This window comes from Lissotriton helveticus, chromosome 10 (genome assembly GCF_964261635.1).
Source record: "Lissotriton helveticus chromosome 10, aLisHel1.1, whole genome shotgun sequence".
NCBI lineage: Eukaryota > Metazoa > Chordata > Amphibia > Caudata > Salamandridae > Lissotriton > Lissotriton helveticus.
Genome location: NC_136071.1, coordinates 375,178,970 through 375,192,418, shown reverse-complemented (window position 1 = coordinate 375,192,418; position 13,449 = coordinate 375,178,970). Strand labels below are relative to the sequence as shown.

At 46.2% G+C, this 13,449-nt stretch overlaps 1 protein-coding gene across 1 annotated transcript in view; it reads left to right on the top strand.

Moving 5' to 3' along the window:
* LOC144784043 (uncharacterized) overlaps positions 1-12,438 on the top strand; it is a 184,859-nt gene extending 172,421 nt beyond the window's left edge. The window contains exon 2 of the mRNA XM_078662744.1: positions 7,936-12,438. Within this exon, the coding sequence (XP_078518870.1) occupies positions 7,936-9,732 (1,797 nt within the window). The 3' untranslated portion in view covers positions 9,733-12,438. The remainder of the gene's footprint in view (positions 1-7,935) is intronic.
* Positions 12,439-13,449: the final 1,011 nt, after the last annotated feature.

The following is a 13,449-nucleotide window of genomic DNA, read 5'->3' as shown; positions in this document are numbered from 1 at the left end:
TAACCATATACTAAAATAGTGGTATAAGTACCACCTCTCGAACAGTGGTAGGGCCTAGGGCCTTGTGAATCGCTGGGACTACTCGGGACTAACAGTGATGAAGTCGGGAGAGGCCAGCGGAACACGGGTGCAGTGCCTAAAGCACACACATGCACCAATGCAAAGTCAATGGCGCGCAAAAGTTAGAAAGTTACTGTTTTGGAAGTCTTCCGACTGGAATAGAATTACCCCACTTTAGACTAGGACACTAGAGTTGTAAACCACTACAGGAGCACGGGTGTTTGATCGTTACCTCACCGACAGGAAGCGGGTGCATAGGTGCCAAAGTGTGTCGGGTTTCGTCATGGAGTTCTATGGAGCCTGGAGATGAAGATGCTGCAGGCGGCCAGGAGAGAAGAGTCCAGTTGGATCCAAGGGTGGATCGAAGATGTAGATTACCTGAAAGCAGAGGGGACAGAGTCTGGGTCACTAGCCAGTGACCAGGATGGAACCAGGAAGGAACCAGGCGATGTCGGGCGCAATTAGGTGGTTGTCGAGAAGCTTGTCTCTGCTGCCACGTGGACTCTGGGGCATCGAGGATGACCAGGAGTGGATCACGAGCTGTCCCACGAAGGCTCTCGCTGTCGGCGGTGTCGGCTTCCGGATCGGAGTTAACAGGCCTTGGCAAATGCAACTCACGCAGGATTTGAAGATCGCTTCTTACTCGGACCAGCAAGGTCAGAGAGGTTGCTCCTTTTCAAGGGAGCGAGGGCCAGTCTGGAGCAACCAGACCAGCAGAGTAGGTTTGTAGTTTCGTTGTCATAGAGGCCACTAGCCAACGGGCAAGTGACCGGACAGACGCATTGAGCAGGAGAATGCAAAAGCGCCCCACGCAGCTCTCTGTGAGTGTGGAGGGGTGATATTCAGTGCACGAGCTGCTCGGGGCTGGGGCTTCTCAAACCCCAATGCACAGCATCGAGGATGCCTCAGGAGCTGCACGGTCAGCACTTCGCAGTCTTTTCAAGATGGCCGGCTCCACGCTTCACGTCGCCTCCACGGGTCTCAGACTCGCTGGGACTGTGGATCGGGCTGTTGGAAGTCAGGAAAGCTGGGTATTGTTGATCTCTGTTGCTCCGGCGGGAGCTGCAACAAAGCAAACCGTTGGGCGCTGGATGGTGCCTGTTTGCACAGGGTGGTCACTCCTTGACCACAAAAGGGAGATTCTTCAGTCTTTCACGTCGAGTGGGATGTTGAAGGGTCCAGAGTTCTGTATCAAAGTTTCAGTCAGGATAATCTAATGCTCCTGGGCACAGCTCCTACCTTTATTCCAAATCAAGGGGCTGGATTACCTGCTAGGTCCCTCCTATGGGTGGTACCCAGGAAGGGGGTGGTTACACCCCTTTCCCTTTGTCCAGTTTCGCGCCAGGGCTGGGGCTGGAGTGCCCCAGCACCGGTTTGAACTGGGCTATGCATGGGGAGCCTTGTTCGCCCCAGGCAGTGTCTAGTTTCACTTGCCCTGCCTGCGTCAATCCACTATCTCCTGTCTGGGGTGGTGTAACACCTCCCTGTAACAGGAAACCTTTTGTCCAGGCCTCCCCTGACGGAGTTTCTGTCAGCAGCAGGAGGCCAGACCCGTGTCTGTGCAGCAGCAATCATTTTGTGATGCTGAGGCTCTGGTTAGATTAACCGCGTTTAAGTAAAGTAACATGTCTTCTCCCTCTAGAAGGGTGGAATGCTACCCCTGTCGCCAGAACTGGTGAGGGGGTAGTATCCCAAAGTGTATGACACCTTACACAACATGTTTTGATAAAGCCAAACCAAAGTTAGCAATAACCGCGAGGATTATAATGCACTTAAGAGTATATGGTATGGCAATATCCCAGAACAGCTATAAAGACTTGGTTCCGGAAGCTGCACACAGGCTCAGCTCATGCCAGAGCACCATCTCACACAATACCAAGCACTCTGCCTCCAGGATTGTTAAGGGCTGCCATAGGAGTAACTTATAGGCATATATGTGTCCAGATATACGTTTAGATATAGGTATACTATATCTAAGCAAGGGGTGCTTACACCACCTTGCCCCAGCTGAGTGATCAGCCAGTTGTGTCTGTATGACTGGCCAGCCAGGGGTGGCAAAAGATATGTTGCAGCCCCTGGTAGGCCTTGGATGCACCTATGCCCTGGGTACCTATAGTACACTGTACAGGGGCTGATAAGGTGTCCAGTACCAAATTGGTGATGTACCTAAAGTACATGTCTGTGAATTTAGAGAGAGAACAGCAGGCTGTGGGTCTGATTAGCAGGCCCACAGCCACATTATGTCTAAAACCAGTGAAGCAAAAAGCAAAAATTGGGGTGACCATAGGAAAGCAGACCCTACTCTCCTACACCCCTGTTGACGCCTTTGTAATAATGTCCTCAGAAGCCCTTGGATCTGGAGTGGAAGAAGCTTGCCTGTGAGGGTTCCTGCCTGTAGCCTCCGTGTCGAGAGACAAATCCTCGTAGAGGACCTTGAGAGTTGAAACAGCTGACCGGCCGTTCTCTGCCGCTGCCTGCCTGGTCAAAATGGGGATTGAAGTTGAATGCCTTCTTCATTGAAGATTGGGCCTCATCTAATGAGGCAAATGTGTTTACGAACTTGCAAATATCTTTGACAAAGTGGTACCCGAAGAGTAGCCCCTCCGCTAAGTGACTGGGTACAGCCATTTCCAACTCAACCAATTGGGGATCAATTCTCATAAGCAACAATTTATTCCTGTCAGAAGCAAGGGCACAGTTGGTGTTGCCCAGCAGACAGAATTTTTGCAAAACGGTCGGATACATCAAGCAATTTATCTTGACTGTTTTGAGGGCTCTGGTAATGCCCATTTTGAGATTTCTGGCAGACCTCTTTAGAAAGGTAAGCACATTAGAGGCAACGTGAGGAGTTTGAGCTGTCTTCTGAAGGGGTCAGACCTAGGGCGAACATCCTTTTCAAAGCTCTTGCCACAGTGTTTTTGCATATGGTCCGCAACTGCGGGCGCTGGAACCCAGTCAGAGGACCTGAGGTGAACGATGTCAGAGGGTTCAAAAGTAAAGGGAAATCTGATCGGATCGGAAGAGGAGGAATTCTTATGTTTCTTGGGACCCTTGCTGGCCTCGGACCGATGAGAGAAAGATGAGGTAGCTATATCTGTTTCAGTGTCTGAAGGTTGGGAGAGCTGGAGTGCTTCTTGGCACCGCACATGTGCTCATGGGAACACCTTGGGACAATTTGTTATAGGCATCAGAATGTGGCCACATGGAATCTGTAGAAGAGTTAGGAGGAGGTTGAGAGGAATCTGATAGTGGGATAGGAGTAAGGACTTTGTCAAGTGAGCGTTGGACTGACTGGTTGATCCCTTCCACTAGTCTGTCGTCATAATACTAGTCTTCATCTTCATTCGGTCCGTAAGTCTCGAGACCTTGCTCAAACGGCTCGTAATTAGACATGGTCACTAGGAGGGGTAAGCCTCACAAATCTAAGGTCCCCAGAGTGAAGCAAGGATTCACGAATTGGGCTACACATGTGTCCTCACTCCCTGCGGCCGGTGCCCAACCGGCCGCACATCAGCACAAAGGTAAGAATGAGCTGGAGGCCCCAGGGCCAGGAAAATAGCAGGGCAAGGATAAGGAATGGGTGCAACATGCACCAAAGTTAAAACGGAGGGATGTGTTGCCAACCCTTAAAAGGGAAAAAAATGTGAAGATAAAGCCAGCGGTACAAAAGGGGGTGGTGATAGACGGATCATCTGAACCAATCAAACACTCACACCCAGTCAACAGATCTGGGTTTAATCCATCACCGTTCTTTAGCCCACTCTGCCACCCCAGTTCAGACATGGCCAGATGCAAATCAGTCTGACCCTGTGCCTCATGGGAACAGTCCAGCCCGAACTGCCAAGCCATGCCTTCACTGGACCGGAAAAAAGCTTCCTAGGATCGGTTTCTGGCATTACAGCCGTCTTCAGCCAGGCTTGCTTGAATCCAGTGGCAGAGTGAGCAAGGGACTCACGTTTGAGCATACCCTGCCAACTTATGGCGAACAAAGCAGTACAAAAGGGGGTGGTGATATCCCTACAACAGTGGTGGTGCCTGTCTACTCACCACTGTGGGGATTAAAATGTCCTAGCCTGCCAGCTGTTTCTTGGCAGTTAACCCACCATGAAAAGGCAGGCAGAACATGACTTTTGGGGCCCCTCACAGGCCCCCCTAACCCTCCGCCATGGGCCCTGGGGGGCACCTATGGGGCCCCCCTAAACATCCCTGCACCATGTAGCAGGCACCACATGGTGCCTGACACATAATGCAGGAATGTTTCCAAACATGCCTTTAGGCAGTGAGGCATGTGCTGCAGCCCTTTTTTGGGCCACAACACAAGCCTCAATGCTACAAGTCATGTTTCCAACCACCTGCACGGCAGTCAGATCGTCATTTGCATGGCGGGACCGCCGACTTCCTGTCGGCCGGTCCTATTCCCGACAGTATGGCTGTCGGACGCTTGTCCAACCGCCATCATAATCACGCCCCAAGTCTCATCAAGCCAACAGTTACCATATTCTCCAATGTCATATGTCAGCAGCTCCTTCTCAAAACCACAAAAGATAGTTATCGGATTCTGGACCCAAACGTCTTTTGAGGAGAAAGTTAGGGGCGGACTTCCAAAAAGTCACAACTAAAGGATACTAGCCTGAAGGTTTAGTTTAAGGTATTGTTGGAAATGGCCCTTTATGCAGGGTTATCCCCAAACTTGTTGCTTCTTCGTCCTATTTTTTCTGACCAGTTTTTGTTGGCTCTAGGACTGTGGGCACTTTACACTACTGATCAGTGCTAAAGTGCATATGCTCTCTGTGTAAATTGTGATTCTGATTGGGTATCCATGATTGGCATATTTGATTTGCTGATAAGTCCCTAGTAAAGTGTACTGAGTGTACCAAGGCCTGTAGATCAAATCCTACTAGCGGGCTTGCAGCACTGGTGGTGCCACCCACATGAGTAGCCCTGTAAATGTGTCTCACACCTATCTCTGTAGTATCTGCGCACACAGTATTAAACTGCCACGTCGAAAAGTACACCCACTTGCCAGGCCCTTACCTTACATTTTCTTATATTTAAGGCACCCCCTCAGGTTGGCCCAAGGTACTCCTATGAGCATGTATGTGACAGGACATGTGCTTGTGTGTGTGAAATGTTCTGATAGTGAAATACTCCCACTTTCGTTTTTCACTATTGAAAGGATATCTGTTCCATAGGCTTACGTGGGAGTTGCTTTCTAACATCTTACAAGTATAGCTTTCCATTACGCCAAGAAAGAGAAATGGAGTTTAGGCTCTCTGAACTCAGAATTTAATAACACATCTTTTTCGGTAGATGGTTTTTAAATTGTGTGTTTAGAAATGCCACTTTTAGGAAGTAGTCTTTTTCTTGTTTAACCATTCTGTGTGCCTCTGCTGGGTTGTGTATTGACTGTCTGGTTTTGGAATGATGGGAGCTGGGGATGTGCATTCAACTTAAACATCCATCGGGGGGAGGTTGGGTTGAGGGGTATCCTGTGTTTCCTGGATGACTCAGAGCTCAGCTGAATAGACCTGGGCTGCATTTAGACTAGTGAGAGGAGTTTTCCTTGCACCTGAGTAGGCCAAGTTTCCTGTGCACAATGCTGTCTCCACATCCTGCCAAGAAGCTTGACCAGAGAGGACAGAACTGGTTTGGACTGAGCTGAGGGACTTTTTGCCACAAGGAAACAAAGACAAATATGCTATAAATATTGGGGCCTAGGCCCCAGAACTTAAGAATACTTCTGGACTCAAGAGGAACCTCTGCCAAAAAATAGAGCCGGAAAAGCTGAAGAAGGAGTACTGCCCCATTGATGTGTGGATGCTTTGCTGGGGTGGCCTGCAGTGCTGCTTCAGCCAAGGAGAGGACAAAGGACTGGACTTTGCTGTGCATCCTGCTTGTGAAGTTTCTCCAAGGGCTTGTGTGTGCTTGCCTCCTTTTAAGAAGTCTCAGAGACAGAAAAGACTTCCTGCAACTCTGCTGGTTCTGCTGGACTCTGCCACCTGTGAGTCCTACCCTTGCCTGAGGTGCCTCCCTCCAGTCAAAGGGCCTCCAAAGTGGGCTTTGCCGCTGATCTCTGTAAGAACTAGAGCAAAGATTCGCAAAACCCCATTGAGTCCCGCTGCACAGCTGCGCACTACTCGGAACAGACGCCGGAAAATGCGAAGCCTCGCCGAGTAACCGCCCCACAGCTGCGCACTCCTCGGAACTGACGCCAGATGACACGAAGCCTCGCCGTGTCCTGCCGCACAGCTGAGTGCTTCTCTGAACCGACACCAGATAATGCAATGGCCTGCGAAGCCTCATCACACAGGCCACAGCACCAACACTGGATAACGCGAAGCATCTCAAAAATACGCCTCGCCTCCGGTGTTCAACGCATCGCACCTGGGCGACAAATCTACCAAAATACCGGACCGCAGTAAGAAACCAACACATCATCTCCTCGAACAGTAAGAAACCGACACATCACCTCCTCTCCAGTGAGGAACCGAAGCATCACCTCTCCTGCGTGGCAGTAAGAAACCGACTCATCACCTCCCCTGGAGAAAAGAACTGACACATCACCTTCCCTGCATGTAAGGAGCCAATGCATCACCTTCCCTGCGGCTGTTTTTGCCTGTGATTTTTTACACATCCCAGGTACTTTGTGTAGAAAGTGATGCATCCATAGTTTGCTATGGACAGACCAGTTTTTACCTTTTTAACAGTCCTATTTTGATAAATGTATGGTGGATTTTTGTCGATTTGGCCTTGTTTGGTTTAGATAAAGATTTCCTATTTTTCAAAACTGGTGTGGTGTTCATTGTAGTGTTTTCACTATGTTACTGCATTGGTGCACACATTCTTTACACATTGCCTCTGAGATAAGCCTGCCTGCTCGTGCCAAGCTACCAAGGGGTTGAGCAGCGGTTGTCTAAGGATATATCTTTCTTACCCTGACTAGAAGCAAGGGTCCCTACTTTGACAAAGGTGCAAACAATTGCCAACTAGAGACCCCCATTTCTAACAGGTAATGGTTTGGTTCTTATTTTACTTCTGCAAATGAGTAACAGGATCATCTCACAGACTGGGCTTTAAGCTTTCCACTTTCTAGTCAGGAATTTCAGGTGTAGCCCCACACGTTTGTGGAGTTACAAAGAATTTAGCTCATACCTGCCCTTATTTGCTATTCATAGTTTCAAGAGTTATTGGGTCACAAACCTAGGGTAGGCCACCTCTAGGTAGCCGTTACTAGAGAGCGAGGCAGAGCCCCCGGCTTTGGTGGGAGAAGAGACAGAGCATTTCTTGACCATATCTGTGGAAGCCATAAGGGTTTCAGTGTGTAAAGTGCAGAGTGTGAGGTTATATGTTGCTGAGTAAATGTGAATGTTCCCAGTTTTCAGGAGAGCCGCAGTGGTGCATAGATGTATTTTGCCATGTTGTGACAGAAGTTGTAAATCTACTACCAGGGTGTGACACCCAGCCAGTTATGTATTTAGATGATTTCATTTTCAGCTTGAAAGTTGTATGCAGGCCTTCTTGCATTCACAAACCAGGATAAAGGAATTATACATACTCTGTTGGATAACATGTTATGTCGTCCCTGTTGCACATGTGAAAACTTGAACAGGACTTGTGCCTACTCCTGCACAGGTGTATGCTGGCGAGCCATAGCTACTGTATGAATTTAGGACTCCTGACTACTTTTGTTTGGTCACATATTGACTTGGTGAAGCGCAATTAAACATGTGTCCCTATCTAAGTACTCCATCTTTTTGGGATCTTATTAAATCTATAATACCACAATATCACGTTACATTCAAGCATGTGTTTTTCTGACCTGTTGCATTTCTGTTCTCCCTCTAAGTTTCTGTTTTTGGCTTTTTCTTATAACAGGTTCAGCTGAGGCGTAACCCACCTCATCGCTTCCACTCCCCACCAGTATCTGCACTGGAGCCGAGTGCAGATGCAGCCAAGAGACTCTCCAGCTCATCTTCTCCATGCAGGCTAAGAAGCAACAGTAGGAAAGCTAGGCCACTCTCTACCCCTTTGCCACTGCGTGGATCAGGACTTAGTGTTCAGGCCCTCAGACCTCTTTCCTGTACTTCACCACCATGTACATTGGGGTCCAGTACTGGGATAACTAGACACTCCAACTCCTCCCCAGTGTCTGGTCAACACACCTTATCTTCACTTCCTTGTGCACAGGAGCCCAATACAAGAGCAGCAAGAAGGATGTCTGGCTTATCACCACCACATGGAACAGGACCCAATGCAGGGGCTGCCAAGCGACTCTCTGGCTCTTCACCCCCACGTGGATCAACACCCAAAGTAGGCTCCCCAAAGAAATGTTCCTCCTCTTCACCCACACATGGAATGATTCCCACTGTGGTGATAACTGAGCAATTTCCTTCTTCTTCAACAATACGTGATAGAAGGGCTCTCTCAAGGAAAGATAGGAGTCTCTCCTTTTCTAAGTCTGTATGTAGATTAATGTCTGATGCAGGTGAAGACATTGACTCTTCCTCTTCTTTACCCACACGTGGGTCAAGGCCTAGTGTGGGTGTCATCAGGAAGTTACCTTCCTCTTTATCAATTTCGTCCTCTTTATCTCCAAGTAATTTGAGTCATGATGAGCAATTATCTGGTCAAATTAACTCATTGACACCTTCAGACAGACATGGTCAAAACAATGGGGAACGTATGAAACTCTCTTCTATGTCACCTGTGTGCAAATTGAGACCCAAGAAAGGGAGAACAAAGCAGGTGTCCTTCTCTTTACCTCTAGAAGGCCTCGATTCTGCTGCAGAAGCTGCCATCCAGCCAAATTATTCTTCCCAGCCTATCAAAATGACGCCCAAAATGGGGATTCCTGTGAAGATTTCCTCATCAGCCCAGTGTGGTTCTGCGACTCATTCAATGCCAAATAGGCAATCATCCTTTTCTTCAATCCCACGCAAAATGGGACCTACCCTGACGGAAGGTAGGCAATTGTCTGCTTCGCCTTCGCCAACTTCAATGTTGTATCCAAAGGATATGGCACAGAACACTCCACCTGTATCTCCACATGGGTTTGGGCCCTTCCCAGAGGGAACCAGACATGCCTCTTCTTCAGGAGAACCTGGATTAGAGTCTAGACTAGAGGAAGCAGGAAGGCTTTCATACTCCTCAGTTCGACATTCAATGGTGCCTAGTCTTGGGGCATCCAGCCATCTCCTCACTTCATCCATCAGACAGAGATTGGGGTCTTATCATGGTGGATTTGGAATGTCCTCTCTTTCTTCCCAAAATAGACTGCGGCCTGGTGATGCTGAAGCAGAGCTGTCCCCTTACTCTTTACCTCAGCAAGGTCCAGGGGCCAGTGTGGGAGTTTTTAGGAAGCGCTTATCCTCCTCAAGCCAGCATGGACCTGGACCCTGCTCCAGCACTGACAGGCATGCATTCTCTTCTTCCATTCCATGCAGAATGGGGTCAAGTCCAGGTGTGACCTGGCGGTTCTGTGGCTCTTCACCCACACATAGATTAGAATCCAGTGTAGGAACAAAGGATAGAGTGTCCATCACTTCACTTAGTCATGACCTGTGGCCCACTGCAAGGGAAATATGTTATTCACCCCCTTTCAAGCTTGAACCTAGTGCAGTGGCAGCTAGAAGACTCTCATCATTTTCAGCTCAATGCGGAGGAAAGTACTAAAGCAACAAAATAATCTTCTTAGTGGCTCTAGGTTAAATAAGCTGTGGAGAAGGAGTAAACGATATGAGACAGTGGTGTCCAGATCTTGTCTTAAATTACACAGCCAAGACACATGCAGTCAAAGTGTAAGCCACATATGAAGGCCATCTCAGCAAATGGGCACATTGTACTGCACAATCTGGAGCGAAGTAGGAAAGCTTTGATGCGAGGCTGTCCGAATTGTTCCTATTTACCATGATGTGTTGTTTAACGTTTATAACTGATACATGTTAAATGATACCAGCCGCATGTTAGTGACCAATCACAACTCATTGCAAAGCGGTAGGTAATATTCAGTTTCCTAAGTGGAAGAAAATGCATGACCGGAATGGTTGGTGTGCACCTTAGAGATAAAGGCAGCAATGAACAATGATAGAGTCTATAGGCTTTGCAACGTCTTCTCCAAAACATCACCGAATTTAGTAGCGAGAAAATGGCTCAATGATAGACAAACGTGTGCTGTGGGGCTTAGCCTTCTCTTCTGGGAAGGGAAGGTACGAGTTTTAAGTTATATGCTCTTTAATAATGGGAAACTGAAGTCATGACATTAGGTAATTGAGATTTATGAAAGTCATTCCTATCAGTGTACACTCTCCTAATTCGAAGCTTCTCTGGTTATAGCCAAATTGTCTTGTACATCACTGGCAATCTTCATCATAGAGAACTCCCTTGTAATACTCAACAACAGAAAGTGAAAATAGTTACTTTTCTCTGCTCTTTTGATCTATGAGAAGCCAACCAACATAGAAATCACATACTTTTACCCCCCAGATGTTTGGAACTTAGTGTCCATGGACATTTGAACTTTAAGACCGTACAAAAATGGATTAAAGATCAACTTCTATAGCTGTACCATATATATGAATGGAAACATAACATTATCTTTGTCCATCTGTATGCGAAACAATTTGGGAAGCCGGTGAGTTTATCCAGCTAGCCTCACCACATGATAACATGGGAAAATTATAGAATTTTTGGGGGATGAATATAGTTTTGGCTAACTATTCCCAAAAAATCCTCATACTGTGATATAATCTAATCTGATGTGCATTTACCAAACCAAGATCCCATCTGGTAAAGCCCTCTGGAAAGCAATTAGAAGAGGAATAAATGTTATTGGAGCTCGTGAAGCCTCAAAAACACTGGTGTTGTTGCAATATATACTTTACAATGAGATTAATTGATTTGGATTGAAACCCAGAACCATAGAAAGTCAGTACTTATATATCATGTTTCACTAGAGTGATAAAGCAAAGGATTTAGAGTTGTGCCTGGTGTCAAATATGTTGCAAGGTACAGGCCAAAAAAGTTTACTAGAAGCTCCAAAGTAAATTTGCATTCAGAGTTCTGCGAATGGGGAAATAAAAAACCTAAAATCTATAGTAAAACTAAAATTCTGAAAATCAAGTGAAGGATGTTGATTATGGGTGAACCATTCTATGTGAACAAGTTTATCACACTCTCAGGGCGAACTAAAGTAAAATATGAAATGGAAACAACTTAGCTTTTTGCCACCATCACATGAACCGAGTAAAATTACCATTAAGGAGAGTGAACTGGACTCTTGGAGCATTAAATATTGCTGTATTTTTTAATTGTCCAACCCCCAATGTTACATTTAAGCTAATTGTGCATTCTGATCTCTGAACCCCATATTGTAAACAATGAATACTGTGATAGTAAGCAACGGCTACAATGAAGGTAAACAGTGGATACAGCAGTGGTAAAGCAATCGACACAATAAGAGTAAGCAATGGACACAGTGAAGGTGAGCAATGGACACAATAATGGTGTGCAATGGATACAATAATGGTGTGCAATGGATACAATAATTGAATGGATACAATGATGCTTCGTCACACCAAAGTTCAGGGTTTGGACACATTGAAAGAAATGTACGTTAATTAGTGCCACTGGACATCGCACTGACAGCTGAGCTGATTATTTAGCATGACGTTTAAATGGTAAAAGAACCAGAAATGTTAAAATAATTTTAGTACAGATAAGTGGTTTCAGTAGCCTCTCTTGTAAGAAGACTGTCCTGTGGCCACACAAGTCTTTACTCACAAAAGGCTTTAAGAGTGCTAATTGTAATCTCTTGCTTTGAAATCTCCTCATGTTATGTATGCTGTTCAAGTATGATGTCATTGTGTTTTTTTATACTCTTATTTGTCACATTAGTGGCCTGCAGCCAATTCATTTTGTTTACAGAACAGCTCTTACATTTTGGTCTTCACATTAAAAAATGCATAAGCTAGAAATGTGAAAAAATTGCTACATTTCTAAATGTTGTTATTTGAAGCAAATATAATCGCTATTGTGTTTGATAAAATGCCTCAGCCACTATTCTAGTCTGTAACACATTGCTTATGTGAATCCCACCTCGAGATGAAAAACTACAGAAGCATACTAAAAATGCAAGACATGGAGACCTTACTGGGCTTCAAAGCTGGGGCAAATTCTCAGTATCATGCCAATAGCCAAGATCTGGACTTGAGTGTGTGCTGTGGGGTCCCTACCAGACTCAGACCTACACCTTTTCCGGGCACACTCTGTGAAAGGGAACTCAAATGGATCAACAGGGTTTTTGTTTGACAGAATGGTGTCCTGGTTGCTGTTTTGGAAACCCAAAGCTCTCAGAAACTCCAATAAAGGTAACTTTACCCTGATGCTGTTTTATGGTGGTAATGGATAAACATTCTAGCAAGTGACAGCATGTTGTTGTCTTCTCCTCCTTGTCTTCCCATTTTCCCGCTCTTCCTCACAAGCAAGGCAAGCATGTCTGGAAGGAGTACAAAAGGATTTGCAGGATAAGCTACATGATTTTGCACTGGAAGTTGTGGATGCCCTAAATAAGATTCATAAGGCTTCCTTTTGTAGGGTCAAGATGACTCCATATTGTGGTTCTGATACAAATCTCAGACTTGTAGGGGAGCTGTACGGTGAATCACGGGAAAAGTCCATTGGAGGAAGATGCTCAGTGGCATGCTGGCCTGGATTCAATGGACCATCCTCTTACTGATGTCCTTGTTATTTTCACTCATACACTGATTAGGTAGTTTCAAACTACTCCCCAGGTTGGGCTGCCTCTTCATCAAAATACCTTTGATACGGTTTTATGTGAGTGGAAGGATACAGACAAGGTCAATCTTGTCCATTTTATTCTATCCCTTCACCCGCCAACAGAGATGAATACGTCAATGTAGGGTGCTCTTCTGTTTGAATCCCTGGTGATAAGTCAGGTATCCTCATCCTCAGGGGCAGCAAACATGATTCATAAAGATTTTATGATAAAAATGTGTTATCTTCCATCAAGAGGGCATATTCTGGATTCCATCTGATACTTTGGGCTGAAATCTAAGGGTGATACATGGCCCAGTTATTAATCTTAGTCTTTAAGGAGCTTCTCAAAGCAGTAGAGAAGGGAAATTAGTAAGCATGGGCGTATTTTGCGGATTCGCAATCCGCAAATTTGCGTATTTGCGGATTGCGAAAATCCGCAAATTCCGCGAATTCTCGCGGATTTGCGTATTTTTTTGGGGGGGGTGTGTTCGCACGGGTTTCTGCAAGTTCGCGAGGGTTTTGTACAATTTCACAAATTGCGAACTTACTTGTCGGGTCGCCAGTTTTGCGAACTTGTTGTTTCTACGTGCCCAGCCTGTTTGCAAGGCTTTCTTC